The following is a 26,625-nucleotide window of genomic DNA, read 5'->3' on the forward strand; positions in this document are numbered from 1 at the left end:
GCGTGCGCGAGCTCGCCGGCCGCGATCTCCTGCGCGGTGCTTATAAAGTGCCGATCCGCTCGGCTTTGAGCTATTTCCGACCTCCCGTTGGTGCCGGGCGGCGTGCGCGAGCTCGCCGGCCGCGATCTCCTGCGCGGTGCTTATAAAGTGCCGATCCGCTCGGCTTGGAGCTATTTCCGACCTCCCGTTGGTGCCGGGCGGCGTGCGCGAGCTCGCCGGCCGCGAACTCCTGCGCGGTGCTTATAAAGTGCCGATCTGCTCGGCTTGGAGCTATTTCCGACCTCCCGTTGGTGCCGGGCGGCGTGCGCGAGCTCGCCGGCCGCGATCTCCTGCGCGGTGCTTATAAACAGCCGCATGCGCACGGCCTCCCGGAATTTGAACACATTTCGTCAATAAATTTCGCATATTGAATTTTGAAGTTTAATATAATGCAACAATTGAGCTCGACTTATACAAAGGATATATCATAAAATCGTAAATTTCCGTCGAATTTTAGGGGGTCGACTTATACACCGAGTCGACCTGTACACCGGCAAATACGGTAAGCAGACAAGTTTATTCACATATTAAATAAATAAAAGAAACATTTTAAGCATATAATTATACCTACACACCAAATCAATAAAGAAGACATAACTAGATATTTTTGATAAGTGGTGATGAGAAAGGTTTTTATAACTTTATGATCTGATATATTTCTGAGCACTTTGAAATAACAAATGACTTTTGATATATTGCCTAAATAGCTTAAAGACCCTTAAGGAACTGCGTAATGCATGCCTGATGTTTTTTCTCTGAATCATGGACACGGCCAGAGTCGTCTTGACCGTTCAGTACTTGATTGTATCTTATGTTTTGACTAATGCCAGACGCCAGTTTTTTATTACTATTGAACGCTCTGCACAGAGGGAGATAGTTTGCCTAACAAAGAAAAGATACAGTTGGAAGCATGATTAAACTAAGAATAAGCAAAGACATGATGTATCAAAAGAACAGCAATAGATTAATGATGTCACAGCCAAAAGCTAACATAATTTCGTACAAAATGACAAAATTAAAAGAATGAGGTACGACAGTGTATGTCCAAGATTGGAGAAGAATGTTCACAGGAAGGTCACGTGGAGATAAAAACAGCAGGTGCCAGAAGGAGCCACCCAAAGACTCGGCCAAAGATGATCGCCAAGGCCGAAAGACGGGAGGGAAGACAACAGCCCCCACCCGAGAACTCGGCCAAAGATGATCGCCAAGGCCGAAAGACGGGATGGAAGACAACAGCCCCCCTCCACACACACACACCAACAGCCCCCCACCTACACACCGAATCGCCCATAACCAGCACCACTCCCATGGAAGCAGACTCTCCTTCGAACTTGCCCCACCCTGAAGACTCATCACCCATCAATCTCGGCCCACAATGTGCTACTGAATATAAAACTGATCTAACAACCTTGGACTTTGCCTTTTCTGAATGGAGACTTTCCGCTCTTAAAGGGCCCAGCGCTGTATTGTACTTTCCTGAAAACAGAGCTGTCTGAACAAGAATTGTGATTGAACTCAACCAACTTGTGTAAATCTAATTTCTGCTTCAGTGTCTTAGCATTTTCCTAAATCTGAAGAAATTAAACGAGCACGCAGTGAGTAAATTGGATGACAGGTAATTGGCAATGGCTTTTGCCGTGAGGCGCAGATAACGCGCTCCCTATATTGTGGACAGAATCCAGCACTGGCAGGTCATACACGGACATCTTAAATCTTGATGGATTTAAGTTGTTGACTAAGAACGGATGTGGCAAATCTGGCGGTGGCGTGTGCCTATATATTTCCTCCGCATACAATGTGAGGATTTGTGATGACATTGTCATAGCAGGCAACCACAGTGACTCCGTTTTTGTTGAAATAAGCAGAAAAAAACTCATTATTGGCGTCATCTATCGTCCCCCAGACGCTGATCTTGAAATCTTTAGGGCCAAACTGGAGGAAGCCTTATTCTCTATAAATAATAATAATAAAAGCTGTGTCCTCCTGGTGTCAGGGTCCGGGGTGGTGTACTTCCTTTTGTCCACAGGGAGCAACCGTGAGCAGAGTGGCAGAGGGCCCAGGTGCAGCTCATCAGGCTCGTTAAAGGAGGGCTCTTAAGGAGCACGCTGTCAACTGCTCGTCGCCTGAGCGTCCTACCTGTTGTGATCACCTCCACGGTTGTGCCGCTCGCTCCTCGATACCCTCTTGCTCATCCACGCCATGCTCTCCTGATCCTCCGGTCTACAGTAAGGTCTCCGCCACAGCCACGTCGAATCATCTGACCAAGTCTCGTGTATTTTGCTCGCAGATTCCCTCCTCGGCTCACAGCCAAGATCCACCCCGTCTGGCTGAAGTCCACACCCCCCGCCGTTGCTGCTCCCGCTCCTTGCTCAGATCCTCCCGCTCTGCCTCCAATAAACACTCATCACTTCTGAGTTGGTTTCCTGCATGTGGGGTCAAATCAATCGCCAAAATGATGACACCTTGGCGACTTCAATGTTGATCTTTCCAAGGATGATGCATCCAAAAATGACTTTAGAAACACATTACACTCTTCATCCTTCTTTCCCACGATAAATACCAGAGTCACCCACTCAACTAAGTCAACTATTGATAATTTCATCACAAATCTTCAAAACACCACACTTACTTCTGGAACGGTACTCTGAGATTTCGGATGATTTCCCTATTGTATTATTCATTGACCTCCCTGCTAGGCCCCCACCTACTCGTCATACAAGAAAAAGGAAAATACTCAATGAAGAAACCATACGATGTCTAGGTGAGGATCTGCAGACCAAGACATGGTATGTCTTTTTTGCGCCACAGACCGGTTAGGCGTCAGAAATACTTTTGCGGACCGACCTTTATGTAAATATATACATGTATATAAATAAATGATACATGTATAATAAATATATAAATATAATTAAATAGAATGATATGACTGGCATAAAAACAAGTATAAACGACATGAAAATAAAACTCACCATTACGTTGAATTAGTGGGAGCACTGAGCTCGTTTCTCAGAAACGAGTCGGCCCCATCTAAAGTTAAAGTTAAAAGTTCAAGTCCCAATGATCGTCACACACACATCTGGGTGTGGTGAAATTTGTCCTCTGCATTTAACCCATCCCCGTGTCATTTTGATCCATCCCCTGGGGGAGAGGGGAGCAGTGAGCAGCAGCGGTGCCGCGCTCGGGAATCATTCGGGTGATCTAACCCCCCCAATTCCAACCCTTAATGCTGAGTGCCAAGCAGGGAGGCAATGGGTCCCATTTTTATAGTCTTTGGTATGACCCAGCCGGGGTTTGAACCCACAACCTTCCAGTCTCAGGGCAGACACTCTACCACTAGCCCACTGAGCTCGTCAAAAAGCAACAATGCATTGGCCGGGAATCGAACCCGGGCCTCCCGCGTGGCAGGCGAGAATTCTACCACTGAACCGCCAATGCTTAATTCTAAGAGGACTGGAAACAATTGTTGTGGCTCCGAGTCACGACGAGGGGCAAGTTTTGGTTTTCAAGGGTGTTTTTATTCCTCTTCAATTTCTCTCCCATACAGAGCCGCCTTTTTCACAAGTACGTACGTTACTTTCCTCCTTTCGAACACACTAACTGATCGCGGTGGTGCCTTTTTAGGCCTTCGGAGAAATCAACGTTAACAAAAAAAATGCATCCAACCAAGTTAAGAAATCACCAGAAAGATCACCATGACAATCGTGACCACACAGAAAGATAATAAATAAACGGAACGTCACTCAATATTGGTGATCCCGTTGAGAGTCTCACACCCTCCCCCACTTAAAAGATGTCATCTTGACCTAACACTCACATCAAGGTAAACAATTTACAGACCGAATAGCATGGAATAGACCTGTAAACCGGTTTGAAGACATTTTTTTTTCACATACCCCGACCAATATACATTGCAGTTGTGTATACTCCTGAAAAATTCAGTGTAAGCATTCAACGACCCAACATTTGCAATAACCAATCATAAGACTTGCATACACATGTGGCATTTGTCCATGTTCATGTTACAACAATGTTTTCCCGGTTCTTACATCTTCATAGTTGGCTGTATTTGCCACCTTACGTCAATAAACGTTGAAATACTACATTGGTGGTTTAGTTCAAATAAACAGCCAACTATAATGTCACAAATCATGTATACAAATATAAGCACTCTTCACCAAGGTCACCAGAAACCCCTAACATCTAAACATTTAGTAGCTACTGTCCTCTCTGTGAAAGTCGGTTGACCCAGCGTATTGTAAGTCCAAATTTGTGGCTTCCGTCTTTCCCTTTTTGAGTATCACCTTCCCTGCTCTGTTGCTCTTGCGTCTTCGGAATCTGGCTCATCGGATAAATCACCTGCATCTGCAGTGTACTCAACAGATGGAGAAGGGACGCTTCAGCTTGTTCGGAACGCTCTTCCTGCACGGGAGCATCTCTCGGGATATTTGGGACAAATTCTACTGCAGTGGCGTCCAGCAAACGCAAGCCGTGCGGCTCATGGACAGACCATGTGGCAGTATCCAACAAGTCCTCATCTGGACCCACCTCACTTTCCACCTGCTGCATCTGTTGTGCCTTTGTTCTCCCATTTTCATCAAAGTGTCTTTTTTTTGTTTTTTTCTCTTCCACCATCTTATTTTCCTGTGGAGTTAGTGGAAGAAAGTCACAGGGCAATAACAAATTCCTGTGTAAGATCCTTGTTCTGCCTGCGCCATTTTCTGGCTCCAACTCAAAAACTGGACTGTTCTCGCCCTTTTGCTGTTTGATGACGTAAATCTTGTCTCCCAAATATGAGCGCATTTTTCCCGGACCTCCCTTTTCAACGACATTTCTGACAAGAACACGGCTGCCCACCTTAAGTGGTGGACCATAGATTTTCCTGTCTTTTATCTCTACTGGCTGACTTAACTGCATTCCTGGAGGCGATCTTGTACACCTCAATCATCTTGCTTCTCCATTTGCCAACATAGTCTTGTTAGGAGCCTGGGCTTTCTTCCTGCTCAATGCCAAATAGAAGGTCCACCGGAAGCCTTGGTAATCTACCAAAAAGTAAGAAGAATGGTGAATAACCCGTGGCCTCATTAGCAGTACAGTTGTAGGCATGAACTACTTTGGGAAGGTGTGTTTTCCAGTCCAATTTCTTCTCTTCGGTGAGTGTTCTCAGCATAGAGAAGAGAGTCCTATTGAATCGTTCTGTTTGCCCATTTCCTTGAGGATGATATGGAGTTGTGTGAGATCCCTTTACACCGGACAACTCCTTCAGGTGACTTAACAGCTTGTTTTCAAATTCTCTCCCTACATCGTGGTGGAGCTTTTCTGGGAAACAAAATCGAAGGCAGAAGTCATTGAACAGTCTTTCTGCCACAGTCTTTGCTGATTTGTTGGTTGTTGCATATGCCTGTGCAAAGCGTGTATCATGACCACTAGAATATACTCACAACCACCCTTACATTGTTCCAGATGGAGAAAAGCAACCGACACTAGCTGAAAAGGGTGAGTGGTTACGATATTCTGCATGAGTGCGCGCGCTTGCCTGTTTGGTTTTCTCTTCTTCAGACCCTCGCATACATCCGTGACAAAGTGTTCAATGTCTCTTATCATTTTGGGCCAATAAAAACGGTCCCTTACCAACTTTAGTGTTCTCTCTGATCCTAAGGGGCCCATTTGTTTGTGCACTTCATCCAATACAAGGGGGTGGTATATCGAAGGGAGAAGCAATTGTTTATTTGTTGCAGTTACCCTGAACAAGGTACCATCCTCCCTGATCATCTTGAGCTTGTCCATCTCTCTGGCCAATGCCTTTACCTCTGCACTCTCAGCTTTCAGCTCATATGCTAACGGTCTCCTTTTTTTCTGCAAGTGACTATATATTTGACCGTTTACAGCAGGGGTGCTCAAACTTTTTCAGCTTCACAAAGATAAACACTACAATAAAATAAATAAATAAATGCATAATTAAATAAATAAATGAATAAATAATACAGTGTGTGTATTTTTGTAACGCACTTAGAAAATGACATTGTGAGAAAAAAGTCCAACTCCCATTCCGTATGAAAGTGATACGTTTTTGGCTTCTTACTTGGTCCAGCAACCCCACTCATTTTTGATGGTCATAAACTTTCTTATGTTTAAAAGAAAAAAGCAAGTGCGTGCGTTGATTAGCTTATAAACTTTGGTGGTTTGTGTGTGCGCAGGCGTTAAACATGCTGCGGTGAGGGGTTGTAGTCACTGTTGCGCATGTGCGGTTCACTGTGGTTGCCTCCCGACAGGCCTGCCTGTATGTCAATCAAGCGATGGGCTGGATTCTAGCATACAGCAATTTTTTTTTTGAACGTCATGCGATCAACCAGTCGTAGCTTGGCGATCGACAGGTCGATCGCGATCGACGTATTGAGCAGCCCTGGTTTACAGCGTCCTGCCGCTGAGCAACGCAAATCTCTTCTCTGGTCAATGGCTGAACAGTATGTAGCAGTCCCTCAGCTCCTGTTTGCTACTGAAGCACATCTAAGGAAATTGCGCCGAACATAGGAGTTTGTTCAGCTTGCTGTGCCAATATGCCTTGTCGGGTGGCTGTTACAACATCCTAGCTGACAGACTGTGTACAATGACTCATATAGTCCTCAAAGTCAATGGCCATCCTCAATAACCCGTCTGTGTCTGCATTCGTTTTGCCAAGTCTGTATCTTATGGTAAAATTGAAATCTGCCAACCCTGCTACCCACCGCTGACCAGAGGCATTCAATTTGGCCGCTGTTAACACATAGGTGAGCGGATTAGTGTCTGTGCAGACCACAAAAGATGGTGCATGTAACAAGTATAAAGCGCTCACAGATGGCCCACTTCAGTGCTAGAAACTCCAGTTTACCCGCATGCATGTGGTAATTTTTCTCTGGTGGTGTTAAGGTTCTGGATCCATAAGCGATAACTCTTAATCTTCCATTGCTTCGCTGATAGAGCACGGCTCCCAACCCCGCTTGAGAGGCATCCGTGTGTAGCACGAACGGATGATTCAAGTCTGGGTCATTCAAGACAGGAGGACTGGACAGTTTGTCAACCAGATAACACAGAGCCTGATGGTGAGTGTCTGTCCATGTAATCGAGACAGAGGATGACAACTGTCCTCGACTGTGTTTGTTATTTCCTTTTCCTCTTTCTTACTGCCGCCTTGAGTTCTGGGGCACATTGGAAGTGGTTGATGGCACGGCTAGGGGTCCGTGCAAAGGTTTGGCAATGCGTAAAAAGTCTTCTATATATGACCTGCAGTAGAAGAGAAGGCCCAACATTTGCCTCCCCTCGCCCACATTGCAGGGCTGCCTATCTTTCAGTGCCATCACAGGAGCAATTTTTGCTGGATCCATACCATGACCTTCTTTCGACACAATCCTGCCCAAAAACCTGCCTTTAGGCTTGAAAAGTTCACATTTCCTAGCACTTAGTTTGACACCATGCTTCTGGTACCGTTGCAAAACTGCCTTCACATGTTCAACATGGTCCTGAAAGTCGTTGACTTACTGTGAACTAAGTTGTCATCAAGGTCACAGACATTCCTCCATGCTTCTCTGGAATTCGGCCGGGGCAGAGCTAGTCAAGTCAAGTCAAGTCAAGTCAAGTCAAGTCAAGTCAAGTCAAGTCAAGTCAAGTCAAGTCAAGTCAAGTCAAGTTTATTTGTATAGCCCTAAATCACAAACAGTCTCAAAAGGCTTTTCACATTACCCCAATATTAGCCAAATTACATTGGCTGCCGGTCCATTTGAGATGTGACTTCAAGGTTCTTCTACTAACCTATAAATCACTGCATGGCTTAGCGCCTTCATATCTCGTCGACCTAGTCGTTCCTTATGTTCCGTCTCGTAACCTTCGTTCGCAAAACTCTAGTCTTTTAGTTACACCGAGGGCCAAGAAAATGTCTGCAGGTTCTAGAGCATTCTCTATTCGGGCTCCAGAGCTTTGGAATCCCTTACCAATGGATATTAGAACTACTACCTCAGTAGAAATATTTAAGACACATTTAAAGACACATTTCTATGAGATGGCCTTTAACTACCTAACTTGGAGTGGCCGATTTGGCCGGAGTTTGTGTTGTTCTCTCTGCCCACCCCCTACCTGGCTGGGGAGGGGGTTAGGTGGTGCAAAAGCTGATAGCGGCTAGCTGGATTCTCGGGGACCAATTCAAGATGAAGAAACTGCTGCTCAACCTCCTTGAAGACACTGCCAGGACAATCGAGGGCACCTCCGACATCCATTTTTTCATTGATTTTTCATATTATGTATTACTTGTGCCCTCTCTGCATCCATTACAACCTGGTGATCCTGAAAGGGGGATCCTTCCATCTGTGGTCCCTTCTCAAGGTTTCTCATTTTCCCCTGGCAGGGGTTTTTTGAGTTTTTCCTTGCCCTTTTGGGAGCTTATGATCAGGGGATGCTTTGAGAATTGTAAATTTTTGGCTATGTGAAGCCCTTTGAGACTCTTTGTGATTTAGGGCTATACAAATAAACTTGACTTGACTTGACTTGACTTGGCTTCGAGTCTGTTTCTGTTTGCAATCCCTGTCGGTCAGTCTATCATGTTATTCGTTTGCCAGTTCTCGTCTGTTTCCCTCGATGCCTCGTTCCACTTCCCTTTTCCCTCAATAAACCCTGGTCCAAGCTGCACTCGGTCGCCCTGCTCCATGTTCCATCCGATCCGTGACAGGTAGTAGTTCTAATATCCATTGGTAGGGCATTCCAAAGCTCTGGAGCCCGAATAGAGAATGCTCTAGAACCTGCAGACATTTTCTTGGCCCTCGGTGTAACTAAAAGACTAGCGTTTTGCGAACGAAGGTTACGAGACGGAACATAAGGAACGACTAGGTCGACGAGATATGAAGGCGCTAAGCCATGCAGTGATTTATAGGTTAGTAGAAGATCCTTGAAGTCACATCTTAAATGGACCGGGAGCCAGTGTAATTTGGCTAATATTGGGGTAATGTGATCAAATTTTGAGAGCAGCCTCGCAGCGGCATTTTGCACTAACTGTAGACTTTTGATACTGGACTTAGGAAGACTAATAGAGAATAATACATTACAGTAGTGCAGGCGCGACGTGACGAACGCATGTATAATAGTTTCCGCATCCCCGGTCAAGAGGATCAGACGAATCTTAGCAATATTACGAAGGTGAAAAAACGCAGTCCTGGTTATATTCTTAATGTGTTTTTGAAAGGAGAGCGTTTGGTCAAATATTACCCCGAGATTAGTTTACAGTATCACTCTGAGTGATAGTACGGTTATCTATAGTTATAGTGGTTTCCTTAAATAAGTGTTGATAACGAGTAGGACCAATTATCAACATCTCAGTTTTATCTGGGTTAAGACGAAGGAAGTTGAGAGACATCCATTGCTTGATCCCCGCAAGGCACGCCTCGAGATTACAACAGTCCCGCGGATCTGTCATCGATAACGGCATACATAATTGGGGGTCATCCGCGTAGCATTGAAAACTAATATTATATTTACGTATTATGTGAATCATATAAATATTAAATAAAATCCGTCCGAGTACCGATCCCTGTGGGACACCACACGTAACATTATAGAGCTCAGAGGACGTATTGTCATGGACCACTCGGTGCGTCCTGTCTGATAGATAGGAATTGAACCAGCTGAGTGCTGACCCTGAGATACCAACACAATTTTTAAGACGCCCTAATAAAATATCGAAGTCTACAGTGTCAAAGGCAGCACTAAGATCGAGTAGTAACAATACAGACGACGTATTTGAATCCATAGCTATGAGGAGATCATTAGTCACTTTAGCAAGTGCTGTCTCTGTGGAATGATTAGCTCTAAAACCAGACTGAAAAGAGTCATATCGATTATTAGCGACCATGTAATCAATAAGCTGCTGCGCTACTACTTTTTCAAGAAGTTTTGCTATGAATGGGAGGTTTGAAACTGGCCTATAATTACTGAGACAGTCCAGGTCAAGATTTGCTCGCTTAAGTAGCGGTTTAATAATAGCGGTTTTAAAGGCTGTGGGCACTATCCCAGAGGAAACAGACAGATTGATTATATTTAAGACGGACGGTCCTAAAATTGGAAATAATTCTTTAAGTAGTTTGGCTGGAAGCGGGTCGAGTAAACATTTGTTTAGCCGCACTAACCAATTTTGTAAGCATTTCAAGGGACAAGCTTTTAAAATTTGAGAGGGTTATTGCATGAACCCCAGCGCTAGTAACCGGCGGAGCGATTGGAATGGTATTCTTGATCTCGTCCCTAATGGACTCAATCCTTTGAGCAAAAAAATTCATAAACTCGTCCGTTGAGTGGAAGGAGCTATCGGGGGTCGGCTGACGCAGAGTTAGTTTTGCCACTGTATCAAATAGGTATTTAGGATTGTTTTTATTGAGATTAATGACTTGCGAAAAATAACGAGTTTTTGCTAAGATAAGCGCATCTTTATATTTCAGGAGGCTGTCCTTCCATGCCTGATGGAAAACCTCAAGTTTGGTTAAACGCCATCTGCGCTCATGCTTTCTACATAATTGTTTGAGCGTACGTGTTTCATCTGTGAACCACGGAGTTGGCCATCTACGGCGAGTTATCAGACGTAGCGGCGCCACAGAGTCGATGGCTTTTAATAATGTCGCATTGAATTCATTTGTAAGATTATCAATAGAGCCACTGTATGCGGGAAACATGGCGGTTGCCGGCGACAGTAACTCAGATAGCGCAGTTGCAGTCATGGAGTTAAAATTACGGCTGCTATAATTCTGATTGCTCTCTTGTCTTTGACAAGGAACTAAAATTTCAAATTTTATTAAGAAATGATCAGACAGAACAGTAGTATATGGCAGTACTGCTATATTTGAGGTTGCTAGTCCCCGGGATAATACCAGATCTAAGGTATTTCCATTCTTATGCGTTGCTGCCTGTACGGCTTGCGTAAAACCAAATGTTTCGATTAAAGTCTGAAATGCCGAAGTCAGTGGTTCTGACGGTGAATTCATGTGGATGTTGAAATCACCCATGATAACTATATTATCTGCATTTGTCACTAGATCAGCCACAAATTCAGAAAATTCATCCAGGAAGCCAGAGTAAGCCCCGGGTGGACGGTAAATAACAGCAAGATAGAATGACGATAAAGCAGTGGATCGCACAATGAGAACTTCAAATGTTAAGGCCAAATGGGATCCGTACCCACTGGTACAGACCCCATGATAGATTTCTTCTTTTTATCTGCTTCTATATAATCTATGAACTGTTCCCTTTTAACTCTTTTAATGACCGATTGGTCTAACTTTATTCTTAATATTTCACAATTGCAATTTACAATTGCTTTACAAAAGTTTTATCTGTTTGATCTATTTTTAAAATGAATTTTATTCGGTGTAAATTTCCCTTAAACGCAAATGCACTTGATTTTAAGATACCAAATGCGAACTGTACATTTTAAATTTTTATTGAATAAACCACTTGTGTTGTAAAAATGACCTTGTCATCTATTTTCAAAAAATGTTTGTCAAACTTATTTTAAAATGCAATTTACAAAACGCAATTAGTTAAATGCTCGGGTAAAGAAATGAGTTTTAACTTTTGTTTTGAAAATATCTAGCGAGCTGGCTTCCCTGATATCTATGGGCAGTGTGTTCCATACTTTGGGGGCGTAATTAACAAAGGCTGCATCATCGATCTTCTTTCTGCTGTTGCTGGGAGCCTCCAATAAACCAGCAGCAGATGATCGCAGGGTTCTTGGAGCTATGTAGCTAACAAGAGAGTTAGCAATGTAGCTTGGTCCCTGCCCGTTGAGGGCATTGTATATTTGAGTTTGAGTTTATTCACGCAATATCCAAGACATACAACATGGTACAACAAATAGTATTACACAGTCGGATGCGTGAAAGGTCACCCCAAGCAAGCTATTTAAAACTTTTAATAGGGGGCCCGGTTTCCCATAAATATCAGATATTGGCCAGTATCTTTACATTATGGACAACATACAGATATATAATAGACAATAACAATAAACACACAATAAGGTACAACACACAATACACATACGACAAGTAATAGATCGTCTCAGTATTCTGCTTACACTGGATTTGATATAAAGTACATTAGCAATTAATAAATTAACAACAGGACACAGGTGTTCATGTGATTAATAATCAGCACATTAAACATACATTGATAGGAGTTGATTTTTTAGATTTGCCTTGAAGATGGATATGGATTGCAACATTTTTCGTGTTTCGTCAAGCTCATTCCAAATCTGTGGCCCTCTGCACACACCGCTAAAGCTTGTAGATTTTAGTTTCCGTTTTTCCCCAATGATTACATTGCTATTCCTGGTGGTGTAGGTGTGGCTGGGAGTACAAATTGGGATGAGTTGACAGAGTTTATGGTTTCATTCATGGACAGTCTGATACACGACGCAAGCATTCTGGAAATAGTTGTGATCAACAAGCCTCAGAAGATTGTGTCGGTGGAAGATTGTTTTGGTGAGGGCGTTAAAGTCAGACCGTGTTATGGCAGGTATGACCTTTTTGTGAAGTATCTCAAGCATTTTTAAATGGGTTGGAAATGTTTTACACCATTTCATATTGCAATATTTTAAATGAGGTTCAAACAAGGACTTGTACATTATAAGAAGTGCAGAGAGTGGGAGATAATGTCTCAATTTGATGAACAAAGCAAGATATTTAGACAGTTTGACTGTGAGACCATCAATATGTCTTTTAAAGTTCAAGAACTCGTCAATGTGGATCCCCAGGAATTTAGCCGAGCTGACTCTTTCAAAGTTTTGTCCATTGATTTTTATGCAAATTTGCTCAATGTCCTTTTTTTGATGGGAGCGGAATACGACGTGGTTTGTTGCATTTAAACCATGTGTCTATTTTCGCGAACTCACTCACTATTAATAATTTGTTCAAGTGTATTTGGATCTTTGTGGGAAAAAACAAGTTTGTATTGTCAGCAAATAATACTTTATGTCGTATGGGTGAAGTATTAGCAATGTTATTTATGTACAAGATGAAGAGGAGCGGCCCTAAGATGGACCCTTGGGGAACTCCATGATTGATGGGTTTGTATGAACATTTATGGTTTTTAATAAAAACATATGGATGTCTTCCAAACACGTAGCTGCGGAACCAGTCTAACGCCAGGCCTCCAATACCAGAGTGTTGTAATTTATTTACAAATAATTCAATCTTAACGGTATCAAAAGCTTTAGACGAGTTCAGAAAAATGCCAATACCATATTCGCCTTTCTCAATTGCATCGTAGATTTCATCAGTCAAGTCAAGGACCGCCATATATGTAGTGTTTTCCTTTCTGAATCCATACTGGGATGGGGCAAAGATGTTTAGTTTGTTTAGATAGATGTTAAGTATATTGTAAACTACTTGTAGTTGCTAAGATTGTTCTTGTCTCCAGATTTTCTGATAACATGTATAAGTTAATTTCTATAATTAGTATATGCATTTTTATTATTATGGTAAGGTTTGTTGATGTATCTTTTATATCAAAGTCAAAGTCTGCTTTATTGTCAATTTCTTCACATGCCAAGACACACAAAGAAATCGAAATTACGTTCCCACTATCCCACGGTGACAAGACATAGTACACAATATACATACAAGTAAAGAACACAAAAAAATTAAAACAAGAAGGCACAATAATAAATAAGAGTGCTGAATAAATAATAAATAAACAAATAACACAATAACTAAGAGGAGCAAAAATGGAGCAAGTGTGCATACAGCAGACAGTCAGAATATAGCGCAAAAGTACAGGACGCTACGCAGAAGGGGGAAGAGAGTTCAGGAGCCTAACAGCCTGGAGAATGAAGCTGTTGGTGAGTCTGGTGGTGCGGGAGCGCAGGCTCCTGTAACTCTTCCCAGAGGGCAGAAGGTCAAACAAAGAGTGAGCGGGGTGACTCACATCACTCAGCTTGCGGGTGAGATTGGAGGTGTAAATGTCCTTCAGGGAGGGGAGTGAAGCACTAACAATCTTACCAGCCGTGTTCACTCTGCGCTGCAGGGACTTCATGCTGTATCATGCTGTTGATAGCGCCAGTGCAGCCACCACCCTAGACAGCGATGCAACTGGAGAGGACGCTCTCAACGGTGCCACGGTAGAATGTAGTCATGACTGCCGGAGGAGCACTTGCTCGCCTGGGTTTCCGCAGGAAGTACAGGCGGCGCTGAACTTTCTTTGCCAGTGATGCGGTGTTGGCGGACCAGGAGAGGTCGTCACTGAGGTGCACCCCCAGGAACCTGGTGCTGCTCACTCTCCACCACAACACCGTCGATGGTCAGCGGCAGGTGTTGGGTGTGACCCTTCCGGAAGTCAACAACGATTTCCTTGGTCTTGTCGACATTCAGCAGGAGGTTGTTGTCCCTGCACCACGCGGTCAGAAGGTCAACCTCCAACCTGTACTGAGTCTCGTCGCCCTTGGTGACCCTAACCCTAACCCTAACCCTAACCCTAACCCACCAGAGTCGTGTCGTCAGCAAACTTCACTATGCGGTTGTCACTGTAGGTTGCAGTGCAGTCATGCGTCAGCAGGGTGAAGAGCAGCGGACTGAGCACGCAGCCTTGGGGGGCCCCCGTGCTCAGCGTGATGCTGGCGGAGATTTTGTCGCCAACACGTACCACCTGAGGCCTCTGACAGAGGAAGTCCAGTAGCCAGTTTCATAAAACAGAGAGCAGAAGGCGCTGAAGATAAATATAAGAGATATAAGAATAAATTAACTAATATTAAAGGATAACAAAAATAATATTGATGGAACAGAACTGGGATGCAGTATATAAAGAAAAAGGTGTAAATAATGCATACCACAAATTGATGACTATATTCACTTCATTATATAATAAGCATGGTCCAATCAAGGAATATAATATAAGAACAGTCCATGGTTGACGAAAGGCTTAAGAAATGCCTGTAAAAAGAAAAGTTTACTCTATAGGAACTTCATAAAACAGAGAGCAGAAGGCGCTGAAGATAAATATAAGAGATAAAAGAATAAATTAACTAATATTATAAGATGAAGTAAGAAAGAATATTATGAGAATAAATTAGACGATAACAAAAATAATATTAAGGGGATATGGACTCTCCTAAACCACATGATTAGAGAAGGTACCGAACAACCCGAATTACCTCAATATTTTGTTATAAATGATACTGAAAATGGAAGAAGTGGCAAACACTTTTAATCAGTTCTTTGTAAATGTTGGGCCTCAAATAGCAAAAAACATACCGATTCCAGCGCCAGATGTAGGCAACAGAGATAAATGAATAGAAAGGAATCCTCACTCAATGTTTTTGAAGGCAGTTGATGAAAATGAAATCATTAACATTGTAAAACAATGCAAAAACAAAACATCTACCGACTGCAACGGGATTGATACGTATGATGTTAGTTAAGCAAATCATTGAGGGGATTTCAAAGCCACTTGTGTACATCTGTAACTTGTCATTTTTAACTGGTACATTCCCAAAGAAGATGAAAATTGCTAAGGTCATTCCTCTTTCTAAAACTGGGAGCAAACATCCATCCATCCATCCATTTTCTGAACCGCTTAATCCCCACGGGGGTCGCGGGCGTGCTGGAGCCTATCCCAGCCGTCATCGGGCAGTAGGCGGGGGACACCCTGAACTGGTTGCCAACCAATCGCAGGGCACACAGAGACAGACAACCAATCGCACTCACACTCACACCTAGGGACAATTTGGAGTCTTCAATCGGCCTACCAAGCATGTTTTTGGAATGTGGGAGGAAACCGGAGTGCCCGGAGAAAACCCACGCGGGCCCGGGGAGAACATCAAATCATACAGTGCTATGCACCTACCAACAATGCAGAGGAGGAAATGAAAGATCATTTCTATAACCAACTACAACATCTACTCCAGTCCAGGAAGGAAAAAGACCTAACCTTACTCATGGGCGACACGAATGCCAAGTTGGGAAACAACAACAATGGATACGAACTGGCCATGGGAAGACATGGACTTGGCACCATGAACGAAAATGGGGAAAGATTTTCAGACATACGTATGTGGTGACACCAACCTGGTCATAGGAGGCACCATATTCCCCCATGAACCCATTCATAAAGCCACCTGGACATCTCCCGACCACACTACCGAAAACCGGATTGACCACATATGCATCAACCGGAAGTTCAGACGGTCTCTCCTGGATGTGAGAGTAAAGAGGGGGGGCAGACGCTGGATCAGACCACCACCTACTGGCTGCAAAACTCCAACTCGAGCTAAAGTGCCGCAATACCCCTGCTCGGAACAGAACAAAGTACAACATCCAGCTCTTCCAGGACTTTGGAACAACTGAGCTGTATAAAACCACCCTCCAGAACAGGTTTCAAGCCCTGCAAGAACCACCAGTGAAGGAATACTGGAACAGCCTGAGGAGTGTATGGAAGGAGACCCGTCTGGAAGTTTTAGGGAAAAGGACAACAAACCATAAACCTTGGCTGTCAACAGAAACCTGGAAAAAAATAGAAGAAAGGAGGGCCAAAAAGGATACTCAACAAATGCAAGACATGAGCAAGAAAGGCCGCAGCCCACAAGGACTATGAGGAAAAGTAGGCAGGTACATAAATTTGGGCACCCCAACAAAAATATCCTCCTTTTGCAGAAATAACAGCCTCAAATAGCTTCCAATGCGTGTCTGGATTCTGGTTGAAGGTATTTTGACCATTCTTCTTTACAAAACACCTGCAGCTCAGTGGCCTAGTGGTAGAGTGTCCGCCCTGAAACTACTGAGAAGGTTGTGGGTTCAAACCCCGGCCGGGTCATACCGGAGACTCTAAAAATGGGACCAATTGTCTGCCTGCTTGGCACTTAGCATTAAGGGTTGCAATTGGGGGGCTAGATCACCAAATGATTCCTGAGTGCGGCACCGCTGCTGCTCACTGCTCCCCTCTCCCCGAGGGGATGGATCAAAATCACACGGGGATGGGTTAAATGCAGAGGACAAATTTCACCACACACAGATGTGTGTGTGTGACGATCATTGGGACTTGAACTTTTAACTTTAAGTTGTTCTACTCTTGGCATCTTCTCTGAAGAGTGGCACCATGGGAGCCTCAAAACAATTGGCAAATGACCTGAAAGCAAAGATTGTTCAACGTCATAGTTTACAGGAAGGATACATAAAGCTAGCTCAGAGATTTCGGCTGCCAATTTGCACTGTGAGGAACATAAATGAAAGACCACAGTTAAGGCCCGGAGTGGCAGGCCCAGAAAAATCTCAGATAAGCAGAGGTGATGGATGTTGAGAACAGTCAAAGGCAACCCACAGAGCAGCTCCAAAGCCCAACAACATCTTCACGCAGATGGTGACACTGTGCATCGTTCAACTATTCAGTGCACTTTGTACAAGGAGACGCTGTATGGGAGAATCATGCGGGAGAAGCCTTTTCTGCGCACATGCCACAAACTGAGTCGCTTGAAGAATCAGTGACAAAGTTGAAGTTGCGTAGGGGCTGGATACTTCAACGAGACAACGACCCCAAACACTGCTCCAATTTTTTAGATTGATTCACTTTTATTTCTTCACCACATCATTGATCATTATTACATGTACATAGATCATGACCTTTTATTAGCATGAAGAAAAGGCTCCCCGAGTGAAGCTATGTATAAGCTTATGTAACGGGGCCCAGACAGACAGACAGACGAACGCACAGACAGACACTCATCATACCCAGCTAACTATGGAAATATGAATTTAAATATAGGTTTGTAAAAGATGGCTAAAAAGATGGTTTTTAAAACTGCAGATTGACGTAATGATCTTTAGCACTTCATCCATACTGTTCCAAATCTGAGGTCCTCGACTTGCCACACTCATACTGGTGCGCGCACATCTGCGGTACTTTCCTAGGATCTGTGTTTTACCTCGCGTCTGATGGGAATGCTGGAGTTGAGTGATGGGGATAAGACTGCACAGTATGTGGTTTCTCTTGTTCACAACCTGAAACATGACACATGTATTCTGAAATTCAATCAGCTCAGGTCGTCTTAATAACTCAAAATGGTGGAAGAGAGGGAGGGATGGAGAATTAAACTCAGACCAAGACAGAGCCCTACTGACTTTCTTTTGGAGAGAGTGAAGTTTTTTAAGGTGACTAGAGAAGGTGTTGCCCCATATAACATAGCAATAGTTGAGATGAGGTTCAAATAGAGTTTTATATCAAATCTGGAGTATTGACTGAGGAAGGAAATGTCTAACTTTGTGAAAGAAACCCACATATTTTGATCATTTGGATGCAAGGTGATCTATGTAACATTTAAAATTGAGCGAGTCATCTATGAAGACCCCCAGGAATTTTGTAGCATTGACTCTTTTAATTTCTTCCCCATTAATGACAATTTGGCAGTGATTTATGTTTTTAAAATGTCTATTTCAATTAAAAATCATGTAATATGTTTTACTAGTATTTAAAGACAATTTATTGCATTTGAACCAATCAGCCACTTTAGTTAGTTAGTTCTGTATTTACTGAATCTTGCAAAATGTCAAGACTTTTGTGTAATGCAAATAAGTTAGTATCGTCAGCAAAGATCATTTTGTGAAAGATTGTGGAGGAATTTACAAAATAATTTATGTATAAAATAAATATGATTGGCCCCAAAATGGATCCCTGGGGGACACCGCAGGTTGTTGGCTTGCAAGAGGAGTTATTGTCCATTACATAAACATAGTGTTCTCTGTTGTCCAAGTACTTTCTGAACCAGTCCAATGCAATACCTCTTATACCATAATGTTGTCATTTATGTAGTAAAATATTAAAATGAATGGTATCAAAAGCCTTTGATAAGTCCAAGAAAATACCAATACCACATTTCCCCTCCTCAAAGCAGTCGTTAATCTTTTCGATAAGATCAATCATTGCCATAGATGTCGTACTCTTTTTTTTTTTTTTTCTGAAACCATACTGGGAAGGAACAAGAAGTCTCTTTTGTCTCCTGTTTTAAAAATTGGGATGACCTTGGATATTTTTAACTTTTTGAGTACAGTCCCAGTAGGCAGGGAAAGATTAATACAATGGGCCAAAGGCTCTACAATAATGTGCACAATGGCTTTTACCATTTTGCCAGCTAGTCCATCAACACCAACAGTATGTGAACTCTTTAAGTTAGAGATTAACTTAAAAAGTTCAGTAACATCAGTTGGTGCCATATAAAAGGAATGAGCGTAATTACCAGTGAGAAACTGTTTAAAGGATAATCCTTGTGGTTGGCTAATTTTTTTACTGAGGTTTAGACCTATTGAGGTGAAATAGTCATTGTAATTTTGTGCTAGATTGGCAGTGGTGTCATCAATATCGGGGAACGTAGTAATTTTTTGCCTCCTGTGTAAGACTTCATCTAGCACCCTCCAGGTCTCTTTGCTGTCCCCCTTCGATGCCTGTAAGAGCTGTATGTAGTGTTGTTTTTTGCTTTTCCTTATGACGTGTGTAAGTGTATTTTTACAGGAGATATATTTGTCTTTATCAAGACTACCGTATTTGCCGGTGTACAGGTCGACTCGGTGTATAAGTCGACCCCCTAAAATTCGACGGAAATTTACAATTTTATGATATATCCTTTGTATAAGTCGAGCTCAATTGTTGCATTATATTAAACTTCAAAATTCAATATGCGAAATTTATTGACGAAATGTGTTCAAATTCCGGGAGGCCGTGCGCATGCGGCTGTTTATAAGCACCGCGGAGGAGATCGTGAGCCTCATTCGACTTCCAGCGGCCGGCGAGCTCGCGCACGCCGCCCGGCACCAACGGGAGGCCGGAAATAGCTCCAAGCCGAGCGGATCGGCACTTTATAAGCACCGCGGAGGAGATCGCGGAGCCTCATTCGACTTCCAGCGGCCGGCGAGCTCGCGCACGCCGCCCGGCACCAACGGGAGGCCGGAAATAGCTCCAAGCCGAGCGGATCGGCACTTTATAAGCACCGCGGAGGAGATCGCGGAGCCTCATTCGACTTCCAGCGGCTGGCGAGCTCGCGCACCCGCCCGGCACATCCGGGAGGCCGTGCGCCCCCGCCGAGTGGATCGGCTGTTTATAAGCACCGCGGAGGAGATCGCTGAGCCTCATTCGACTTCCAGCGGGCCGCGCACTCGCGCACGCCGCCCGGTTCAAATTTTCTAAGTGCAACGCACAATGAGATGCATGAGAAACGGCCTTGGTTACCATCACATTTGAAGCGATGAATACGAAGTTAAATTTTATGACTCGGTGTATAAGTCGAGGTCGATTTTTTTCGGTCGATTTTGGATCGAAAAAGGTCGACCAATACACCGGCAAATACGGTAGTTGGATTTTTCAAGTAGTGTTTGTACAGACTAGTTTTATGTCTGATGGATTTTAGGATTCCCTGTTTTATCCAGGGGCTCTGGAGAGTAGTACTGCACTTTAAAGGAATGGTGATGTTCACTGAATCTTCAATAGTCTCGAGTAAATGGTCAAATGCTACATTCAAATTCCGAGAAGAATAAACTGGAGCCCAGGACTTAGTTTGTAAATGTACAGCAGGATGTTGTAATGTTCTTACATTTACAATTTTAGTATTTATTCTCGTGATTAGAGGTGAAGACTGCTTACGTGAGCCCCAAAATAATATAATGGGAAAATGATCTGTAATATCAATCTCTAAAACTCCTGTTTAGTAGTTTGTATGTTTGTTGTAAAATGATCAATGATTGTTTTTGATGACTTGGTCACACGAGTGAAGCGATTAATAGTGGGGAAGAAAGAGGAGGAGTGAATAGTGTGAATAAAGTCTTGTTTATCTCCATCTTCCTTGGATGTATCAATGTTGAAATCACCAAGGTGGATGCAGTCTTTTTTCAGATCATTCAAGCGATCATTCAACTTGGAACAAAAGGTATTTAACGGAGAGTCCGGAGGGCGATACATAACACCAGCAACTACAAATGTTTCATTGTTCCTGATCTCTAGAAAAAGCTGTAAACACGTTTGGGTCGGCGGAATTTTGATTAAAGTTTTCAATTCAAAACGTACATTTAATTGTTACATGAATGAATTATGTCCACACAAAAGGAGAAGCGAATAGGGCAAATAACATTCATCATTCCAGATGCTACCTTCAGCAGTTCCACGCTCACCGGCTTGCAATTGCTGTACAATACATTTATTTTTATTCCAGGGGCAAATGGGGTTCTTGAATGCGACTGGGACTTATCCTGCTGCGTGACAGTCCGTTTGAACATGCAGATCAAGTTCAGAAAACCAACTACACTATCAATCCAATGTATTCTAGTCTGGATAATGGCACTCGGCGTAAGATGGGCGCCAGCCTAAATGTGGGATGGGCGTTACCCTCCGATCAAAATACGCGCCAGCACACGAGCATTATGTTACTGTCTGACAGTGGTATTTAGTCACCCAGTGCAGACCTAGTCTTGAGGCCCTCCATATCTGCGCACTGCAGTTTTACACTTTGCACTTCCTCTTTATAGCCTCCTCGGGTGACTTTGTGTTACTGTTACTGGCGAGAGTATCAGGTCTTTGCTTTTTGTCAAATTCACAATTTCACCATGAAAAACATTGAAACTTTTGGGAATTTTAATTTTAAAGTATTTGTTTTTGTATATTGAAACAGAAGAGAGAGAAACAGTTGAAACAATGCTGTCTACAGTATCATTTGATGGATTCTTAGGCATGGGCATGAAGACAATCATCAATTGACTGTTTTTCTGAGACACTGGAGGACCCAGAAATATTGCAATTGCCTGTATTTCCCTGATACAGAGCGTGTCTGGCACGGCACATGACAGGTGTGACGGAAGAAAAAAACAAATCCTATTTAAAAAAATCAATCGCGTATTGGAAAGCATGTATCGTGATTGCCAAATAAAATCTCCAAAACTCGGCTCATTTGTGTTGAACTCTTAAATTCAGCTGTAATAAGCCACTCGATTTTTCCTGGCCAAACTCACAGACTGAATTGTCATTCTCAGTCTCTGCTCCCAGTTTTTAGACCAGTTCGAGGTGCGTTCCAGGTTCTGGTAACGCCAGGGTAATTTGTCCAAAGCCTTGACTGCTTCAGGTAGGTCAATTTTCAACCCGGCTCTCCGTATTGCTGCATGAAACTTGGCTGGGGATGCTGTGGCAAGGTAACACCTGAAAAAGAGGAGTTTTAGATGTTGGGTGAGATTTTTGTAGTGGAAGGTAAAAATAGCTTTTGGTTGAGCAAAGCATACAGTATACTTCTTAATTTAGTCTTTGAGATTGCATACATTTGAAACATTTGAAATAATGACAGTTATTTGGACTAATGCTTGTCTTGTGAGTATGAATATACAATAACCACATAACCTTTTAACACCGGGATCGTGGGGACAATGGTAGTGATGCCATGTAGCCACTGCAGTGTGAGGACACAGCACATACTGATTTTCTTCCCAACATCTCCTCATCGTCTCTAAGATGCCGTCATCATTTACTGTTCCACTTGACAAAGTAGAGGATAGCTACAAAGTACAAGAGGAAAAAGGACAAGAAAAGACCGCTTGGTAAAAGTATGAAAAGAATGTTCAATAGTCTGGATATCGTGTGTTAGGTGCAGGAAGTCTCCATAGTCAGTACCAATTTGTGGTGCTTTTCAAGCAGAGTATATTTGTGTAAATGTTGAAACTCGTTCATAATCTTCTTCACCAAAGCATAGTCTCTTTCCAGAAGCAGCCAGAATACTCGCTCCATGTTATAAGGGTCCTAAATAATACAAAATTTCAATTATTAAAAGACATTTACACTGCTTATGTACTACCTGCAACCAGTATCTGACAATGTCAGCTGATAATCGTGCAATTACAATTTTTTTTAGCATTGCACTGTTGGCAGCACCTGGATGTCAATGGCAGGAGCCAGTGTCTGTGTCACATTAGTTGCCATGGTAAAGTCACCAGAGCTTACGGTCCTGTGAACAATGTCATTGGCATTCACCATGGCCACAAGCTTCAGGGGTAACCCCATCTTCTTCACAATGAAGCCAGCTGTGACAGAGATGGACAAAACAAGCGAGACATGAGTGCGTGCATGTATGTATGTGTGTGTGTGTGTGTGTGTGTGTGTATGTGTGTGTGTATGTGTTATTGTATACAAAAAGTTACATCTAACAATCTAACAATGCAGGATTAACTTTCTGTTTAGTGGCCAAACCAATACCATGAATATGTTGAACCACTAGAGCATGTTGAAAAAAACGAGTCCGTAATTAATAAATGATTTGCCCTTGTTCCAATGTGTTCTTCTTTTTCCCTCACTACTGTGGGTTTATCAGCTTTAATATTTGTAATCGCAAAGCAGCTGTATGTGAAAATTGTGACATTTTACTTTGCATTGTATTGCGAGTCATCAGCCTACCTGCAATGTTACCTGCTCCCCCAGTGGGCACCACCACCTCCAGTTCAGGCAGTGGTTTGTGAGCCTCAATCTGCTCCATATCACTTAGCTGGACATATGCAAAGATGAAATGCGCCAGCTGGATCATGATACGAGACCAGTTCACCGAGTTAAGGCTCATGAGGCCATGATATTTGACCAGTTCCTCATCGGCAAATAAATGACGGAGAGGCTGGTCGATATCATCAGAAGAGCCGTCCGCTTTGAAAACACACAATGCATTCAGTGAAATCAGAATGTGCACTATACACTCACAGCCGCTAGGCAAAGAAAGCAGAACTTCTTTTTTTTTTTTGCAATTAAAATATGAAAATGAGACAGCGATTTAATAGTTCAACAAAGCCAGTTCAATGGTTGGCAAAGAATAGATTCAGACAGCCCTGGTCACACCCATGTCACAATACTTCTTGTTCCATAAAAAGAGCGAGCATCGATGTATTTACTTTCAGGCCCACTATTAAGGGGACTGTATTCTTTTTTAAATGTGTTAGTCAAGACTCAAGGCCAAACACTGATAGTAGTGTGTTGTGTTCACCTGCAAAGACATGGATGTTATCTTCCATGCAAGTAATCATTTGCTTCTCCTGGACAGGAGTAACGCGTCCTTGAGGGTAAATCACCACCACATCCAAGCCACAGAGGCCTTTTGCACTCTGGATGGCTGAGCCACCTGTATCCCCTGATGTACCTATGTTAGAATGCCGGTGGAGAGACATCATTGTTACGACTCGTCCCCGGTCATTTCATTGAGTGTGCATATGGTCATAGTTTGCGTTGGCGTCTCGGTGTACTCGCCCCTCCCCTCCTGTGTTACCTCACAATCAATGTACTGATCACAGTCACCTGCCTCCCGTTGCATGTCTTGTATTTAAGTCCTGTCTGCGAGTCACTCTCTGCTGGATTGTCCTCGTCTCACGTCTTTGTCTGTCAGTTTTGGTTCTGTTAGCCAGTCCCATTGTTGTTTTGTTAGGTCGTTATGTTAGTTTGTTTGTTTGTTGTCTGGTCCCCCTCATCCTCCCATCCAACTCAATAAACCCTGGTCCAAGCTGCATTTGGTCGCCCTGCTCCATTCCCACCCGTGGCAATCACGCGATAAACATTCTGGTAAGAGAGCAGGTTCAAGTGACCACAATCACTATAGCCCACCAATAAACATTTTACATTAAAAAAAAATCAGTTATGCTTCTAGTTTCATACCAACAAGAACAGTAGCTCTGCGTTTCTCCTTCTGCAGAAAATAGTTCAGAAAGCGCACAGTGCAGGTCATTGCCAGGTCCTTAAAGGCCAGGGTATCTCCATGGAAGAGCTCCAGGATTGACAGGCCATCCTTCAGCTGGACAGTTCTGATCACTTCCGGCACGGCAAATCCAGACAGAGCAGTGTGCACAAGATCTGTGACAGCGACGAAATGTTTTTGTAAGTTCAAAATTTGACAAATATTTGAAATGCTGTCATCCTATTTCTCCTTTGATAGTCAGCTCACCTTGGAGATCCTCTCTGGGAATTAGATGAGAGGGAATGAAAATTGCGGCTACTTCCACCACAAGTTTGGGATAAGAAAGTCTACTCCAGCACCTCAGAGTTTCTGGACTCAGAATGGGAATACTCTCAGGCATAAACATTCCGCCATCAGAAGCATAACCTGAAAAGAGTACGTCTCGGAAGTCCCATCCATGGACTCCACCACGTGTACTGCAATACTTCATTGAACAAACCTGAATAAACAAATATTTATTTCAATTATTTTTCTTTTATTAGCCCTTATCTGAAGCTGCATGTGTTGTTCCTACTTCAATAGGTTTCGTTAGTTCATAATTAGGAATACAATTTATTGTCTTGGCCCGAATATAAGACGATGTTTTTTGCATTAAAAATAAGACTGGAAAAGTGGGGGTCGTCTTATATTCGGGGTCGAGACATTTATACACTTTATCACTTGTGCGCAGCGGCAAGTTAAAAGTTGCTGGTATCGACTGAGTATGTTGCTGTGATCGTGTGCGTCTTTGACACAAAGTGAGTCTATACATTTCATTGTTACTACTGTCCACTGTTGTGCCGTTTGTTCGATCGCGGTTTGCTTCGTGTGCTCGCCGTTTGATTGACAGCAGTAGCCGCTACGCAGCGGCACGGTGACGAATTCGTTGAACGATTCGTTTGAACGAATCTTTTGAGTGAACTGATTCTAAAGATTCAGTTCACTTAAAAGAACTGAAATGCACATCACTACCGGGCATTCTTGAACGTCCACGGATCAAAGGTGCGCTACGTAAAAAAAAAAAAAAAAAGATGCGTTACATTCAGTTCACGTTCGTCCAAAATATGAAAATATGAACGACTTTATGAACTTTCGTTCATTGAATAGGTTCAGATACAAGACTGCCTGTTAAATATTGCCTGGATCTTAACAGACAAACACGCTCTTGAGTCTTGACTGCTTGAGACGTAGCGGTTGAGTTGCCCGTGCACGTCGCAGAACCGAAACACTAAATAATCGTTTTTCCTCGATTATATAAATTCTGAGATCCTCTGGAGCCAACCTTTTTTGAGAGACATTTAAAGTTTCCCGTTTACAAGTGTTACTAGTGACAAAGTTGTCGAACGGAAAAGCTCGCGAGGGAGTCCCGTTTTATACCAGTCAAATAAATCTTCAACTTACCGGTTGTGCGCAAGCCCACACACAGTTACTAAAAGAAATCTCAAGGGACCTTTAAACCTTCGACCTCTTCATATTCATGAGGATATCGCTGGATCCCTGCCCATAAGACAGCCCATAAGACACTGCGGTCTAGCCAGTCGTCTTTCGTTTTCTCGTGGTCAAGCCAGCCGTTCTTTAAAAAAACGTTTGCCCTAATTATAGGCTTTACGGTAAAAGGAAGCCGAGGACTCGCAGAACAGCGCGAGATGTCTTTTCAAAACAAAAGCTCGGAGAATTCTTATTAGAATTTTAGCTCAATAGCTCCTAGATCGTTTGACCTTTTGACCCCAAATTTATAATAGCTGACACTCCCACGTTAACTGTTTGAGATACACGTCTTAGATTTTCATTCCAATGTTTCAGTCATTTTTAATGAATTTATTACGTCTTAATATTAGCATTTTAGCGCAATAGCTCCCAGGTCATGTGATTTTATGACCTGTTAGGTTACG

At 43.0% G+C, this 26,625-nt stretch overlaps 1 protein-coding gene and 1 non-coding gene across 2 annotated transcripts; both read right to left on the minus strand.

Annotated features, from left to right (window-relative positions):
• Window positions 1–3,403: 3,403 nt before the first annotated feature.
• Window positions 3,404–3,474, minus strand: trnag-gcc (transfer RNA glycine (anticodon GCC)). The gene has a single exon. It is a non-coding gene; the product is annotated as a tRNA-Gly (tRNA).
• Window positions 3,475–21,628: 18,154 nt separating this feature from the next.
• On the minus strand, window positions 21,629–26,332 carry thnsl2 (threonine synthase-like 2). Its single transcript, XM_049751826.2, has 9 exons — window positions 26,135–26,332; window positions 24,962–25,193; window positions 24,676–24,870; window positions 24,014–24,166; window positions 23,440–23,679; window positions 22,921–23,069; window positions 22,663–22,788; window positions 22,393–22,547; window positions 21,629–22,197 (listed from the first exon to the last, which is right to left on the minus strand). Exons 2-9 carry the CDS (start codon window positions 25,182–25,184, stop codon window positions 21,972–21,974), a joined length of 1,467 nt encoding a protein of 488 aa, XP_049607783.1. The 5' UTR covers window positions 25,185–25,193; window positions 26,135–26,332; the 3' UTR covers window positions 21,629–21,971.
• Between the last annotated feature and the right edge of the window lie 293 nt (window positions 26,333–26,625).

This window comes from Syngnathus scovelli, chromosome 19 (genome assembly GCF_024217435.2).
Source record: "Syngnathus scovelli strain Florida chromosome 19, RoL_Ssco_1.2, whole genome shotgun sequence".
In the NCBI taxonomy this organism is placed as follows: domain Eukaryota; kingdom Metazoa; phylum Chordata; class Actinopteri; order Syngnathiformes; family Syngnathidae; genus Syngnathus; species Syngnathus scovelli.

What these genes read in the sequence shown, in the direction of transcription:
- thnsl2 (XM_049751826.2), bottom strand. Translation starts at nt 25,184, where the DNA reads ATGAAGTATTGCAGTACACGTGGTGGAGTCCATGGATGGGACTTCCGA. An exon ending in TAACATCCATGTCTTTGCAG is followed by an intron (nt 23,680 to 24,013) that starts GTGAACACAACA and finishes GTGTTTTCAAAG; the next exon opens with CGGACGGCTCTTCTGATGAT. An exon ending in CACGATCCCGGTGTTAAAAG is followed by an intron (nt 22,198 to 22,392) that starts GTTATGTGGTTA and finishes CCTCTTTTTCAG; the next exon opens with GTGTTACCTTGCCACAGCAT.